A 17,783-nucleotide genomic window follows, 5' to 3' on the forward strand; every position below is an offset into this window, starting at 1 on the left:
TGTGCTTCTCACAGTACGGACATTGCAATTTATTGCCCTGGCCACATCTGCAGTCCTCATGCCTCCTTGCAGCATGCCTAAGGCACGTTCACACTGATGAGCAGGGACCCTGACCCATCTTTCTTTTGGTGTTTTTCAGTCAGTAGAAAGGCCTCTTTAGTGTCCTAAGTTTTCATAACTGTGACCTTAATCTGTAAGCTGTTAGTGTCTTAACGACCATTCCACAGGTGCATGTTCATTCATTGTTTATAGTTCATTGAACAAGCATTGGAAACAGTATTTAACCCTTTACAATGAAGTTCTGTGACGTTATTTGGATTTTTACAAATTATCTTTGAGAGACAGGGTCCTGAAAAAGGGACATTTATTTTTTTGCTGAGTTTAGTTCGCAATATTAGCCTGGCTAGATGACCGCTTATTTGTCTAGCCATTTAAATACATACCCAATTCTTTTTTTCCATTTTTTTTCTTTTTTTTACCCCTTTTTCTCCCCAATTTCGTGGTATCAAATTGTTGTAGTAGCTACTATCTTGTCTCATCGCTACAACTCCTGTACGGGCTCGGGAGAGACTAAGGTTGAAAGTCATGCGTCCTCCGATACACAACCCAACCAGCCGTACTGCTTCTTAACACAGCGCGCATCCAACCCGGAAGATACACCGTGAGTAAAAGTAAAAACACGTATTGTCGGAAGATACACTGTGCTCCTGGCAACCTTGGTTAGCACGCACTGCGCCCGTCCCGCCACAGGAGTCGCTGGTGCGCGATGAGACAAGGACATCCCTATCAACCAAGCCCTCCCTAACCCGGACAACGCTAGGCCAATTGTGCGTCGCCCCACGGACCTCCCGGTCATGGCCGGTTACGACAGAGCCTGGGCGCGAACCCAGGGACTCTGATGGCACAGCTGGCGCTGCAGTACAGCGCCCTTAACCACTGCGCCACCCGGGAGGCCCATACTCAACTCTCAAGTTGAAGTTGAACTTCATGACTGATGCCATGGCTGTGCCTGCTAAGAAGGGAGCAGCAGCGAACCACAAGACTGCAGCCAAGGCAGCACTGGTCCACACCTAACCTGAGTGTTGGGTGAGTAGTATTGATTGGTACTGTATGGGGAAGTCCCCAAATACAGGTGTGCCAAGCTTGTAGCATCATACCAAAAAAGACCCGAGGCTGTAATCTCTGCCAAATGTGCTTCAACAAAGAACGTAGTAAAGGGTCTGAAAGCTTTATGTAAATCTAATAGACGTATATATTTTAATACATTTGCTCAAATTTCAAATATCATTATGGTGAATTGTGTGTAAATTGACACAATTTTAAATCCATTTTAGAATAAGGCTGTAACAAAATGTGGAAAAGTAAAGGGGTCTGAAAACTAACCTAATGCACTGTATCTGCCCCCTTGAATTATCCTATGGTTCTGACTTTGTACAGGGAGAATACTGTAAGAACGGCCCATATTCTGTATTCTGTCGCTGTACATTTCAAAAGTGCTGAAGAAAGAGTTATATTGACTATGCAAATACATGGTAGAACGCACCCAATAGGATCTCGCGAGCTCTGCCCACCTCCTTGTTCTGCCCACTTTGACTCATTTGCAGTGGTGTAAAGTTCTGAATTAAAAACACTTTAAAATACTACTTAAGTTGTTTTTTGGGGGTATCTGTACTTTACTATTTATATTTTTTGACAAGTTTTACTTAACGACATTCCTAAAAAAAAAGAAGGTACATTGTACTCCATACATTTTCCCTGACACCCAAAAGTACTGGTTACATTTTGAATGCTTAGCCTTAGCAGGACAGGAAAAGGTTCAATTTATGCATTTATCAAGAAAAAAATCCCAGGTCATCACTACTGCCTCTGATCTGGCGGACTCACTAAACACACATGCTTCATTTGTAAATTATGTCTGAGTGTTGGCTATCCGTAAATTAAAAATTTATTCATTTATCCTTATGACTGTGTATAAGACAGTAGTTTAGGAATTGTTAGTTTAAATTTGATTTGATTTGAGTGTTGGCTATCCGTAAATTAAAAAAGTTAAAACAAGAACATAGTGCTGTCTAGTTAATTTAAGGAAATTGAAGTTATTTGTACTTTCACTTTTGACACAAGTATATTTAAAACCAAATACGTGTTTTTACTTTTACTCAAGTACAATTTTACTGAATGTCTCACTTTTACTTGAGTGATTAAGGTATCTTTACTTTTACTCAAATATGACAATACGGTACTTTTTCCAACACTACAAATATGTTCCCAATGAAAACGACAGGCTCTGGTCTATCTTGGGTTAGTTTTCGTTGTAGAAATATTTGGCTATCGTATTTGACGTTGGGCGCGTTCGACTGGATCACTTTTGTCAAGTCTTTCAAGGAGGGTTGCATTATGGGGATTAAACATTTCTGACTTGTGCCTACATGTCAACTGCATGGGGGGTTGAGCAATAAGGTGAAAGCAACCGACTGAAGATGAAAGTAAAGTAGTGATATCAGGGGAGGTGTATCTGCCACAGCCAAAAGTCGAACACTGTGGGGGTTTTCCAACAGTAAGGCTCAGATCAACATGGCATTGTCAACATAATATATATACGTTTGTCTGTAAAATGACAAAATAAACTTTACTATTCACCCATGTCACATACTCAAACTGGAAACATAACGTGTGTATAATTAATTGGTTCGAGACAGGTTTCGAATCACTTTTAATTTGTATCGCCTGTAGCGTTGAAATGTTGCTTCCTGTTTCAGTCATGTATTTGCCCACACTCACATGGGCCAAACAAAAACACCCAAATTATTGATAAATAGTGCCTCCCACAATGGAGGTGGTGGCTGCATAGTGCAGTTGGTGAAAAGCAACTGCAGCAATTATATTAAAAAAAACTGCATGACCTTAATCACATTTTTTATCATTCACGCAGTCGACATGTAATTGCAAGTCAAACAATTTTTTACAACCATAACAAAACACACTTTTTGAAAGAAGGTATCCAACAGTGCTCAATGGCTAGACAAAAAAACGATCTGCTCGAACGCGCCCGCTCTCTCATTTTGTCTGTCAGCGAAACATTGTTGAGCGATTGAGTTTATGCAACGTGTTTACCTCGGCGTGCTGTGAAACACTACACATTGTAACAATGCTCATCAGTGAATTCTTCATTATGGTAAATCAACCAACGTTATTGTCAACGCAACTTTTGTACAAGAACAGGGTTGTAGAAGTGACTCTGAACCGCGTTATGTTGGGATTTTGGAAGGAGATTGAGACGAGGAGAAAACGCTCTGCGAGCTTCAATTGTATTTCTAAAGATGGTAAGCACATGAAATGCTATTATTATAAGGTCTAGTTTTTAGGCAGACCATCCGTTTCATTGGCCAGTGCTAATTTGGATAGCCGTAGTAACAGCCAAGTTGTTATTGTTGCTATTACAAATTCAGTTTAGGAAAAAGTACCCAATTGTCATAAGATCCCTTAATACAGGGGTGTCAACCTCATTCACCTGGAGTGTCTAGCCCTAGACAAGCAGTGTGGGGAGTTCCTTACTAATTAGTGACTACAATGAAATAAGCGAAAACCCGCAAACACTTGTCGCTCCATGGAATGAATTTGACAGCTGTGCCTTAATAGAAAATAGAGGTCAGTCATTAAAATACTTTTTGAGTAAAAGTCAAAAAGTATGTGGTTTTAAATATACTTAAGTATCTAAAGTATATGTAATTGCTCAAATATACTTAAGTACCAAAAGTAAAAATCATTTCAAATTCCTTATATTAAGCAAACCAGATGGCACTATTTTCTTTTTATAATTTACTGATCGCCAACAGTCCCCTCCAATACTCAGACATCATTTGCAAACGAAGCATTTCTCTTTAGTGAGTCTGCCAGGTCAGAGGCAGTAGGGATTACCTGGGATGTTCTGTTGATAAGTGCCTGAATTGGGCAATTTCCCTGTCCTGATAAGTGTTCAAAATTAATGGAGTACTTTTAGGTGTCAGGGAATATACTTGATGTAAAAATGACATTATTTTCTTTAGGAATGTAGTGAAGTAAAAGTCAGTTACACCAAAAAACGACACATAAGTTGTACTTTAAAGTAGTGTTACTTAAGTACTTTATGCCACTGTACAAGTTAAATTGTGGGGTATTTACAATAAACAGGAACATATCTGAAATACTGAACAAAAATGAAACATGTAAAGTGTTGGCCCCATGTTTCATGAGCCGAAATAAAAGATCCCATAAATGTTCCATACGCACACAAAAAGCTTATTTCTCTCAGCTTTTGTGCACAAATTTGTTTACATCCCTATTATAATGAGCATTTCTCATTTGCCATGATAATCCATCCATCTGAGAGGTGTGGCATATCAAGAAGCTGATTTAAACAGCATGATCATTACAAAGGTGCACCTTGTGCTGGGGACAAAAGGCCACTCAAATGTGCAGTTTTGTCATGCAACACAATGCTAAGTTTTGAGGGAGCTTGCAATTTGCATGCTGACTGCAGGAATGTCCACCAGAGATGTTGCCAGATAGTTAAATGTTCATTTCTCTACCATAAGCCGCCTCCAACGTTGTTTTAGAGAATTTGGCAGTACGTCCAACCGGTCTCACAACCGCAGACCACATCAGTCCAGGACCTCCACATCCAGTTTCTTCACCTGCGGGATCGTCGAAGACGGGCAAACCCGGAGAGCTGATGAATGTGGGTTTGCACCACCGAATTTCTGCACAAACTGTCTCAGGGAAGCTCATCTGCGTGCTGGTCGTGCTCACCAGGGTCTTGACCTGACTGCAGTTTGGTGTCGTAACCAACTTCATTGGGCAGATGCACACCTTCGATGGTCACTGGAATGTTGAAGTGTCCTCTTCACAGATGATCCCAGTTTCAACTGTACCGGGCATAAGCTACAGACAACGAACGAAAATGCATTTTATTGATAGTAATTTGAATGCACAGAGATACTGTGACAAGATCCTGAGGCCCATTGTCTTGCCATTCATCAGCTGCCATCACCTCATGTTTCAGCATGCTAATGCACAGCCCCATGTTGCAAAGATCTGTACACAATTCCCGGAAGCAGAAAATGTCCCAGTTCTTCCATGGCCTGCATACTCACCAGACGTCCCCTGTCGAATATGTTTGGTATGCTCTGGATCGATGTGTACGACAGCGTGTTCCAGTTCCCGCCAATATCCAGCAACGTTGTACAGCCATTGAAGAGGAGTGGGACATCATTCCACAATCAACAGTCTGATCAACTCTATGCGAATGAGATGTCACGCCCCATGAGGCAAATGGTGGTCACACCAGATACTGACTGGTTTTCTGATACACGCCCCTAACTTTTTAAAAGGTATCTGTGAACAACAGATGCATATCTATATTCCCAGACATATGAAATGCATAGATTAGGTCCTAATGTATTTATTTCAATTGACTGATATGCTGATATGAACTTTAACCTAGTAACATTTTTAAATTGTTAATATTTTTTTCAGTCTATTTACTCTATGATATCCATGGTTTTACACCAACCTGTGGCAGTGAATGAAAAAGTATGACTTTAAAGAATATATATTGAATACTTACCTTCATATGGTATTTTATCAAAACCATGCAGGGGTATCTGAAGTGTTTGTTAGTATGTCAGTCTCATGTAGCAAGGGTCTGGCTGTAAAACCTTTTCCTACCAAATGCAACTGCTACAGTTGAAGTCGGAGGTTTACATACACCTTAGCCAAATACATTTAAACTCAGTTTTTCACAGTTCCTGACATTTAATCCTAGTATAAATTCCCTGTTTTACGTCTGTTCTGATCACCACTTTATTTCAATAATGTGAAATGTCAGAATAATAGTAGAGGGATTTATTTCAGCTTTTATTTCTTCCACATTCCCAGTGGGTCAGACGTTTACATACACTTAATTAGTATTTGGTAGTATTGCCTTTAAATTGTTTTACTTGCGTCAAATGTTCCGGGTAGCCTTCCACAATCTTCCCACAATAGGTTGGGTGAATTTTGTCCCATTCCTCCTGACAGACCTGGTGTAACTGAGTCAGGTTTGTAGGCCTCCTTGCTTGTACACGCTTTTTCAGTTCTGCCCACAAATGTTCTATGGGATTGAGGTCAGGGCTTTGGGATGGCCACTCCAATACCTTGACTTTGTTGTCCTTAAGCCATTTTGCCACAACTTTGGAAGTATGCTTGGGGTCATTGTCCATTTGGAAGACCCATTAGCGACCAAGCTTTGTGACTGATGTCTTGTGGATATATTGAAGCAACATCTCATCATTTTCATTCCTCGTGATGCCATCTATTTTGTGAAGTGCACCAGTCCCTCCTGCAGCAAAGCACCCCCACAACATGATGCTGCCAGCCCCGTGCTTCAAGGTTGGGATGGTTTTCTTTGGCTTGCAAGCCTCCCCCTTTGTCCTCCAAACATAACAATGGTCATCATGACATTTAATCCTAGTAAAAATGCCCTCTATTTATGAAATGTCATATCTAAAGAAAAACTTAAAGCACTAATATCTAACATGTAAATAGGTGTTATTCAATCTGCCAATGTTTTCTGCCTCCCTGACATTGTTTATTCAAGTGAATGAGGTCCTTGCATTGTCATGACGTTGACCTCTTTGGGTATAGCAAGCCCATCCCCCTCTCCCTGCTTCCCCCTTTCCTCCTTCAACTAGGTTGCTGTGGTCAGAGAGACGTCGTAAATTCCTGAGAATCTCCTCATGGACACACAGTATAGAGAGAGTAGATTTTCATGGCGAACAAATGAAATCCTTCCACCTCACAGAACATGAGGTACGAACAAATCTCATGTTCCGGAGAAAGTATAAAAGATCGGTGAAGAATCCAGCTACGAACTGGTCCGTTTGTCACAACTTGGGGAAGCTCATGGGAGACGGTGTGGCCACATTACCATAACGCTGTTTATATAATAGCCTCAGATATAAGGTTTACATCTAATTGTTGTATAAGATGAATGAGTGAGTATGATACTGTTTGTATAATTGTGTAATATGGTTTTTGGACTGTTTAATGAAGAAAATACAATTCCCTTTTGATTTGAACTAAATCAGAGGACCGCCCCTGAGCCCCAGTCTCCTGGGACAGCCCCTTTTCTGCCATTCTGAATAAAACCCAACTTTGAGGAATGATCAGCAGACCAAGCTTACCTCAATTATGAGATGGCTAAAGGTTGCAGACCATGGTTTTCTCCATTAGGAGGACAAAGGTTGTAGACCATTGCTGAATCTTTTAACCATACCACGTGGTTAAACTCTTAGACTATCGATACCGACAGAATAAGAACAAGGCTTTGATATTAATTGCTAGTCTGCAGCTAGGAATTCGGGAATATTGAACGCAAAGAATGACAACCGCCGAAACAACCATTCTATAACGAATGTCACTCTGAACAATCCTCTCTAACCACAACCCGAGAGAGGGAGAGAGACTCACAATTCTACTAAAGAAATTAACTTTTCACCAGCGAGCAAGACGAAGCACTGAGCATAAATATATATATATTGATTGCATTTGTTCCCAAATGAGTGAGCATTCATGTGCAAAGGATTAGCGTTTCAATTGTTATAATTATCACTCTCTAGTGATTTCTTAGTCGACCCCCACCTCCCCTTTTGTCTAACAAGCCGCCATGCCGGTTTAGCCCACTAGGGCACATTCTCCTATCATTTCATGTAACCACATTTACCTTGTTTGTTTATGCATTTCTGTGAATTACTTAGTTGGTAATAAATAAATTATTTAAGACAATTGATGTATGGGTGACTCATAGTGAAGACAACCAACGATTTACGAGGTTTGGAATGAGACTAACATGAGGTAAAGTAAATAATTCATTAATTCAAAGACTAATTGATCAGATAAAATATTTGAAAAGTTATTTTAGGAAATGATAACTTTGTAATCTGAATATTTTTCCTTGGTGCCCCGACTTCCTAGTTAATTAGTTACGTGATTAATCAGTTGATTGCTCCAGTAAATAATTACAGAGAATCTTTGATAAGAACTATCAGTCTTCAGTTAATGATAGTAAAGACACGACACAATCCTATTACACCAGTAAATACAGTGATTATCATCACTTAACATTGCGCACTGCCATTGGCCTTTCTCTAAGTGGAACCAAATGGCCTTTAATAACCCTCGAAAGCTCTCAGGTCAATGTTCACTCATGGCAGCAATATCAAACGTACACACAAACACACACACACCCTCGACTAGCACACTGACAACAAGGGTCACTGTCCTTATCTGTAAACTAAAAAAGGGGCTGGGGAGTCAGGGTGTTAACCTGGCTAATAACTCATTAGGGCATTTCCTTCCAAAAGGACCCATGAGCACCAACATGTGAGCACCCATGAGCACCAATCGGAGCTTATAAAATTGTGTGTCATATGAATGCTAAGAGTCTGTATTTTACTGTATTTGCTGGTTTTTAGTATAAAACGTTCAAATAGGTCTTTGTTGACTGTTGCTGGGTGCTATGGTCCTCCATTAACACCGGCCTGTACCCTACATGCCCTAAGCTCTCTCCTGGCCCCTTACACCAAGTCTGAATTAGTCCTGCTAGGTGACCTAAACTGGGCTTAAACCACCTGACCAAGTCCGAAAGCAATGGGACTCCCTAAATCTTTCTCAGATTATTACCAATCCCACAAGGTATGACCCCAAACACCCAGAAAAGTCTACTCTCCTCTGTTATCCTCACAAATAATCCTGATCGGTATCAGTCTGGTGTTTTCTGTAATGACCTTAGTGATCACTGTTTTACAGCCTGTGTTTGTAATGGCTGCTCAGTGATATGACCTGTCCTGATTTGTCATAGACACTTGCTAAGAAACTTAAATGAGCAAGACTTCCTTAATGAACTGGCCTCTGTAAAATGGTATAGAATCAGCTTGATCCCCTCTGTCGAAGACGCTTGGACCTTCTTTTTGATATTTTCAGTGGTATTGTTAACAAACACACCCCCATAAAGATAATGAGAATTAAAAACAGGTTCAGCTCCTGGTTCGACAGTGATCTTGCAGGGTTACTCCATCTCGAATTGCATTTGGCTAAAGGCTCGGCACACGCATACTCAGGCTGACTGGCTTTCGTTGAGGCAAATTAGCAATAAGTGCACTCAGGCTGTCCGGAAGGCCAAAGTTAGTTACTTTAAGGAGCAGTTCTCTCTCTGTGGGTCTAACCCCAAGAAGTTCTGGAAAATGGTTAAAGACCTGGAGAATAAACCCTTCTCCTCACAGCTGTCCATGTCCCTTAAAGTTGATGTGGTTGTTACTGGCAAGATACACATGGCTGAGCTCTTTAATCACCACTTCATTAAGTCAGGATCCCTATTTGATTCAGCCATGCCTCCTTGGCTGTCCAACATTTCCTCATCTCCCACCCCTTCTAATGCGACTATCCCTGGTGCTTCTCCCTCTGTTTCCCCTGCTCCTCTACAAAGTCTCTCGCTGCAGGCAGTCACTAAGTCCGAGGTGTGAAAGGAGCTCCTTAAACTTGACCCCTCTAAGTTCGCTGCCCCTATTATTGCCAAGCCTATCTCTGACCTTTTTAACCTGTCTCTTCTTTATGTGGTGGTTCCCATTGCTTGGAAGTCAGCCACGGTTCTGTTATTTAAAGGGGGGATCAAGCTGATCCTAACTGTTATAGGCCTATTTCTATTTTGCCCTATTTAACAAAAGTGTTGGAAAACTTGTCAACAATCAACTGACTGGCTTTCTTAATGTCTATCGTATTCTCTCGGGTATGCAATCTGGTTTCTGCTCAGGTTATGGATGTGTCACTGCAACCTTATAGGTCATCAATGATGTCACCACTGTCCTTGATTCTAAGCAATATTGTGCTGCTATTTGTATCGACTTTGCCAAAGCATTTGATAGGGTAGACCATTCCTTTCTTGTGGGTCGGCTAAGGAGTATTGGTGTCTCTGAGGGGTCTTTGGGCTGGTCTGCTAAATACCTCAGTGTATAAAGTCAGAAAATCTGTTGTCTCAGCCACTGCCTGTCATCAAGGGAGGTACTCCAAGGCCTCAATCCTAGGCCTCACACTCTTATCAATTTACCTCAACAACATCACTCAGGTAGTAGGAAGCTCTCATCCATTTATATGCAGATGAAAGTATTCTAATCAGCTGGCCGATCCCTGGATTTTGTGTTATATGCTCTACTCCACAGCTTTCTTATTGTCCATCAAGCTTTCTCTACCCTTGACCTTGTTCTGAACACCTCCAAAACAAAGCTCATGTTGTTTGGTAAGAAGAATGCCCCTCTCCCCACAGGTGTGATTACTACCTCTGAGGGTTTAGTGCTTGAGGTAGTCACCTCATACAAGTACTTGGGTGTATGGCTAAACAGTACACTGGCCTCTCAGCACATATCAAAGCTGCAGACTAGGCTTTGTTTCCTCTATCATAATCGCTCCTCTTTCACCCCAGCTGCCCCAGCTGCCAAACGAACCCTAATTCAATGACCATGCTAGACTACGGAGACATAATTTATAGATCGCAGGTGAGGGGGCTCTTGAGCGACCATCACCAATGTTCCTTATAGGACACATCACTGCACTCTATCGTCTTCTGTAAACTGGTCATCTCTGTATACCCGTCTCAAGACCCACTGGTTGATGCTTATTTATAAAACCCTCTTAGGCTTCAGTCCCCCCTATCTGAGATATCTACACACATCCCTGGATTGCTCCTCTTTTCAGTTTGCTACAGCTAGCACCTGGAACGAGCTGCAAAAAAACACTCAAACTGGACAGTTTTATCTCAATCTCTTCATTCAAAGACTCAGTCATGGACACTCTTAATGACAGTTGTGGATGCTTTGCGTGATGTATTGTTGTCTCTACCTTCTTGCCCTTTGCTGTTGTCTGTGCCCAGTAATAATGTTTGTACCATGTTGTGTTGCTGCCTTGCTATTATGTTTTAGGTCTCTCTTTATGTAGTGTTCTCTCTTGTCGTGATGTGTGTTTTGTCCATTTTAGTTTAAATATATATATAAAACATTTTTTTATTTTTTTTATCCCAGCCACGGTCCCTGCAGGAGGCCTTTTGGTAGGCCATCATTGTAAATATGAATTTGTTATTAACTGACTTGCCTCGTTAAATACATTTTTAGGAAATGAAGGCATAGAAGCCAAAGTTTAAAGCACATAATCGTCTAGAATGTCATGCTGTAGCGTTCAGATTTCCCTTCACTGGAACTAAGGGGCCTAGCCCGAACCATGAAAAACAACCCCAGACCATTATTCTTCCTACATTAAACTTTACAGTTGGTACTATGCATTGGGGCAGGGTAGTGTTCTCCTGGCATATGCCAAACCCAGATTTGTCTGTCGGACTGCCAGGTGGTGAAGTGTGATTCACCACTCCAGAGAACGTGTTTCCACTGCTCCAGAGTCCAATGGCGATGAGCTTTACACCACTCCAGCCAACGTACACCACCATGGAAACCCATTTCATGAAGCTACCAATGAAAGTTATTGTCCTGATGTTGCTTCCATTGACCGTTTGGAACTCAGTAGTGAGTGTTGCAACTGAAGATTTTTACGCGCTTCAGCGGTCCCGTTCTGTGAGCTTGTGTGGCCTTCCACTTCGCGGCTGAGCAGTTGTTGCTACTAGACGTTGCTACTTCACAATAACAGCACATACATACAGTTGACCAGGGCAGACATTTTATGAACTGACTTTTTGGGAAGGTGGCATCCTTTGACAGTGAAGGATGCCACCTTCAATGTCAAGTTGAAATTCACTGAGCTCTTCATGGAGGCTTTAATACTGCCAGTGTTTGTCTATGGAGATTGCATGACTGTATGATTTTTTTTTTTTTTTTTACACTGTTCAGCAACAGGTGTAGTTGAAATAGCCTAATGACTGCATGTTGTCATTTCCCACAGTAGTTATGGTTACAATTGTTTGAGGGTTAGCTGGTCCAAAATCTGCGCTTACAGGAAACGTATTTTAGCTGTGAGTTTGGCCTCTTGGCCTATTTGCATAAGGGAAGATCTGGAGCGTGAAGGAGACACCAAAACAGTACAGTATGTTCTGTTTGCGCAGAGCAGGAATCCTGTCTGTCAGTATGCCACCTGACTACATTATGGGAGACTGCGGGCAAAGTGTATTACATTTACACTAGGGCTGACCGCATTACCGCCACACCGGCGATCATGAGTTATGACCACAGTGAAATTCCACATGAACATTTAGTCACAGTAATTAGGCTTCTCCAAGCTCTGTTGCTGCTGTCATTAGTAGAACTAGCTAACTGCCTGGTACTTCGCGCCCTATTGTCCCACTAATCACTCTGACATCAATGTGAATGTTTTTTCGAAAGTCAAATCAAACACTTCATGAGAGCTCATTTTGCGCAACATTTCTATGCAATTGCATTAATTTTTTTATATATATATATTTTTTTTACATATTAAAAGAAGATCCCATCAGCTCTCTATAGGCTTGGCCTACTATATTTATTTAACAACTTTCCTAATATTAAGCAGATTGCTTCACTTTACAACAGGAGAATAGCCTACCTGGCATTCCCTATGCCCCTGTTCCGAGACTGGAGCATTATCACGCACCTTTCTAAATTAAAAACTGGTCATCTCTGTATACCCGTCTATATGTTTGTAATCTATATGTTTGTAATTTCACACACATTATTTGGAATATGTAAAGACAAGACAAGATTAAATTAAGAGTAGTCTGTTGGGTGTTAATATTAGCCTATCACTTGATCATACAGTAAGGCAAGAAATAGCACATGCCTTTTTTTTGCATCTTTTTTCTAATCAGTCGCACACCTCATGTAGCCTGGCCTATATGTTTTAATGAGGTCAGTATCACACCTCATGTAGCCTAGCCCATAGGCCTATATGTTTTAATGATGTCAGTATCACACCTCATGTAGACTAGCCCATAGGCCTACATGTTTTAATCACACCATAAAAATTCACCTCTATAATAAACCATTACATGCGTAATTGCATTTGTGGTCACTTTTGAGGACAGTGTTTTTGCGCTAATTTATTTCATTTTGAAACATTTGCCCTTATAACCTATAACCTGTGTTCATTGCTGCACTTAAACCATTTGACAAACTATTTCTCCACATTTTATCAACATTTTAAGCTAAATGATCTGTTGCATCAGCATTATTGCTTTTAATCATTTTATTTATTTATTGTTTTTGGTGGGGGGGAATCTATCGCATCCCACAACTGTCCCAGAGTATGCTAGGAATATTTTATTTCTTGCACAGAAGGACATGTTGACCAATATAATAGGTCAACTTTTTTGCTATGGGGGATAGTAGATTGACATAGGCTAGTGCTTTTGCTGTTTGTTAGGCCTACTCATCTTGTTGGCTGACAAAAAAAGTAGGCTAAATGTGGACAGTTTGTATGTCATCTTCAATATGCACCTTGGAATTCGATAAGAGGGATATGCGCAGTTGCGTCCCCGATGTGTCTGTCTTCACTTGTAGCCTACTTCTTACCTGAGATGCTTGTGAGAAGGACCCGATCAAGTAATGGCATTGGCTAATAAGAATTGAGATCTGAGAGAGCCATGTGAGTGAGAGGTGCTTTGGAGCACGGGAGAAGGGAATTATAAATATTATATTCAGCCCAAGGGCACAGATTTTTTTAGGAGGCATTACAGCCACACATACCAATCCCGCCGGGAAATTCAATGCCTGGTGAGAATATTATCTTGTGAGAGAATGTGTGCAGCCTGCAGAAGAAACAAATCAGATCTCATGCCTTTCATGCCACTTTTTTCAAATCATCATTAGTCGAATCATGTTGCCTTTGAATGGTATTCAAAATCGAAAAATTTAGCCGACTTTTGTATCACAACTAAAGTTGCATAAATAACTCTAAAATTAAGGATATAGGAAGAGCTGTTTCTTTGTTAACTGCTCAACACAGAATATGGGCATTTGCACACTTCCTTAGAAATCGTTAGGAGAAAATATCCTTTTATTTAGCTATGTTCAGTTGTATTCTTTATACTTAAAAAAATGGTTTTCCAAAACCTTTTTATAGTCCCGTACCCCTTCAAACATTAACCCTCCAGCTGCGTTACCCCCTCTAGCACCAGGGTCAGCGCACTCTCAAATGTTGTTTTTTGCCATCATTGTAAGCCTGCCACACACACACTATACGATACATTTATTAAATATAACAATCAGTGTGAGTTTTTGTCAAAACCCGGCTTGTGGGAAGGGACAAAGAGCTCTTATAGGACCAGGGCACAAATAATAATATAATCAATTATTTTGTTCTTTATTTAGCCATCTTACATGGGTACGTGGTTGCATAAGGCATCAGTGTCTTAACAGCGTGATTTGCCAAGGCAGGATAATCTGAGAGCGGCCCTATCCAGAAATCTGGCAGTGGCTTCTGATTTGTTGCATTTTCGATGAGTTTCTCTTGTTCGGATATCGGTAAGTGGACTGTAGGCAGGGCATGAAAGGGTTAATGAATCCAGTTGGTTGTGTCGTCCGTTTTGGGAAAGTACCTGCGTAATTGCGCACCCAACTCACTCAGGTGCTTCCCTATATCACATTTGACATTGTCCGTTAAGCTTGTTTAAGCTCTCAATTTAAAAAAAAAACCGTGTCAATACTTTGCCCCTTGATAACCAGCACAGTATGTTGTAAAAGCTTTACATGGTCGCTGCCCATCATTGCATATTGCAGAAAATACACGAGAGTTCAGGGGCCTTGCTTTAACAAAGTTAACCATTTTCACTGTTGTGTCCAAAACATGTTTCAAGCTGTCAGGCATTCCCTTGGCAGCAAGAGCCTCTCGGTGGATGCTGCAGTGAACCCAAGTAGCTCCAGGAGCAACTGCTTGCATGCGCGGTACCACTCCACTATGTCTCCCTGTCATGGCTTTTGCACCATCAGTATAGATACCAACACATCTTGACCACCAAAGTCCATTTGATGTCACAAAGCTGTCCAGTACTTTAAAAAATATCCTTTCCTGTTGTCCTGGTTTCCAGTGGTTTGCAGAAGAGGATGTCTTCCTTAATTGACCCCCCACAAACGTAACAGGCATATACCAGCAGCTGTGCCAGGCCTGCCACCTCTGTTAACTCATCGAGCTGTAATGCATAGAATTCACTGGCTTGTATGCGAAGCAGTAATTGTTTTTAAACATCTCCTGCCATGTCACTGATGCGTCGTGAAAGTGTTTTATGAAGTCATTGTCTCTATAATATTTTTTGGGGGCCTTTTCCCCCAGCATTGGTCCTAGCCATATCCGCTGTAGCAGGAAGAATAAGTCCTCCACAATAGTATGGGGCTTGCCTGTACTAGCCACTCGGTAGCTCACCATTTAAGACGCTTCTAACCCTTATTAATGGTATCTATTGCTTTTATACATGTTTTACTACTCGAAAGTCGTATTAATTCACGCTCAAACTCCCGTGTCTTATTTTTCAAATTGGCATACTTCTAAATGTCTGAACAAGAGTGAAGGTTTCATCGAGTTGTGAGAGTACTTTTGCACATATAACACACTGTGGCTGAGGAAAGGCACTACTCCCAATATAAGTGAACCCCAAATCAATGTAGTTCTCATCATATTTGCGCCTCTTCGATGGTCCAACGTCCCTGTCTGTTGTTCTGTGCTTTCCCGGGTGAGGGGGCAGTAGCTGTTCGGCTGCATGAGATTCACAACTGTCAGTGTCCATGCTAGCTGTGCTAACAACAAATGTAGAATTACTGATGCTAGCATTGGATGTGATCGTGGAAGGAGAACAACTTGTCATCGACAGGTACAGGTGTAGTACTACCAGTTGAGCTGGTATGTGTCTCTAAGGATGCGGGCCTTACTTTTTGTAACAATTCATCCATTTTCGAGCAAACGGAATGAGCAGAAGTTACTTTTGGCTACATACAGACCATTAGTGGAATTCCAGCTTAGAGAGTAATGGTTAATGTGATTGGATGTTAATTATTTGACTAGGCTACATGTATTTGACATTGTGTTGTTAATTCCCTGAACACTAGATGGTTACATTTTATTTGGGGCAGTGAAACGAGGCTACTCAAGCGAGGAAAAAAACATCACCCAAATGTATAGCACCGTTGGCAAATCTAAATGGACTGTTTGAAAATGTGGCATATCCCCTGCGGCATTGCGCATTGCTAGGTGCCCCAGTTTGGGAATAGCCGGATATATTAAATTAATTTAATTAAATTTTTAAAAATGTAGATGTTCCAAAGGTCTGCATCAGTGGCTTGAAGGCAGTGCGTGGAAGCCAAGAGATTAATTCATCTTAACGTTCATTAACGGTCAATTACTGTGAGACCGGCAGTTATTTGCGTAATTTCCTGACCACCACAACCATAATTTACATTAAATTTTATTCATTTAGCAGACGCTCTTCTCCAGAGCGACTTACAGTTAGTGCATTCATCTTAAAATAGCTAGGTGAGACAACAACACATCCCAATGGCATCGTGCATTTCCCCTCAACAAGGTATTTATCAGCAAAGTCAATGCAAGTGGGAAAAGAGAAGTGCTTATTTTTGGGAGGGGTGGCTGGGGGCACCGTGAAGGTTATTTTAGATTTTTTTTTTTATTTGTTTAACCTTTTATTTAACTAGGTAGGTCAGTTAAGAACAAGTTCTTAGTTTCAATGACAGCCTAGGAACAGTGGGTTAACTGCCTTAAGAAGACTCTTCAAAGGTGTAGGCTTTCAGACTTTAAGTTTTCAAAAGATGGGCAGGGACCCCGCTGTCCTGACTTTAGGAGGAAGCTTGCCTTATTCCACTATTGGGGTGCCAGGACAGAGGGCCAAGGGACCAAAGGTGGAGTTCTCGAATTGGAATGTCGGGTTTGAGCAGAGCCTGAAGGTAAGGAGGTGCAGTTGTTGCTCTGTAGGCAAGCACCAGGGTCTTGAAGATGATTAAAGGTTTGACTGGGAGTGTGTGTCGGAGCGAGGTGACATGGGGGAACTTAGGATTGTTATCGTTTAGAAATTGTACTATTCCATTATCAGGCCAAGTAGGAATGGGTTTGAGGTTCAAAAACCGCTGAGTTAAGTACTTTATAAAAATCCCATGCTTTGCTTTATGCAGCTCACCTTTTTCTATGGATTTAAAAAAAAAATATATATATATATATTTGAATTGTAGCTGGAGGACTGCTAATTGCCCATTTGGGGCGTTTGTATTAGCCAGACATTATGAGATCATATGCACACTTCTTCCCTTGGTTATATCTGACTGTACACATTAGAACTGAGTTATTTTTCCTGACCATATGACCTGACTATAAAAACTCTTGGGTCACAGTTAGGTCATGTTGTCAATACAATCTCGAAGCACTGTGCATTCTACACACAGTAGTTGTTAGACACCTTTTCCTGGTTATAGCTGTGCCAGACCAGTGAACAGTGTGTGGCAAAAGCGCCTGTGTTTTCTAACCTGCGTCACACTGCCAGGTCAGGTCACATACTGTCCAGCAACAGTAATTGGTTTGTGTTTTCAGCGTGGTAGGGGAGTCCGCTGTGCAAGCCAGTGATTCAAGGCAGTGCTTAGTTAGCCATCGGCTGAAGAGGCTTTACGCAAATTGGGTCTGCTCTATAATCATCAGCTCCTAATACTGACGTTTCTTGAAGAGGAAGACCCAGTCACAGATGACTGAGGCCCAGCAATGTACACATGACACTGTAGTTCACTTGTTCTCACGTTGACAGTTTCTTGCTG

General features: G+C 41.2%; 1 protein-coding gene across 1 annotated transcript in view; it reads left to right on the forward strand.

Annotated features, from left to right (window-relative positions):
• Positions 1-3,013: 3,013 nt before the first annotated feature.
• Positions 3,014-17,783, forward strand: part of cerk (ceramide kinase) — a 35,827-nt gene continuing 21,057 nt past the window's right edge. Inside the window, exon 1 of the mRNA XM_064938237.1 lies at positions 3,014-3,320. Coding sequence (XP_064794309.1) covers positions 3,146-3,320 — 175 coding nt within the window. The 5' untranslated portion in view covers positions 3,014-3,145. The remainder of the gene's footprint in view (positions 3,321-17,783) is intronic.

Source organism: Oncorhynchus masou, chromosome 26, assembly GCF_036934945.1.
Source record: "Oncorhynchus masou masou isolate Uvic2021 chromosome 26, UVic_Omas_1.1, whole genome shotgun sequence".
In the NCBI taxonomy this organism is placed as follows: domain Eukaryota; kingdom Metazoa; phylum Chordata; class Actinopteri; order Salmoniformes; family Salmonidae; genus Oncorhynchus; species Oncorhynchus masou.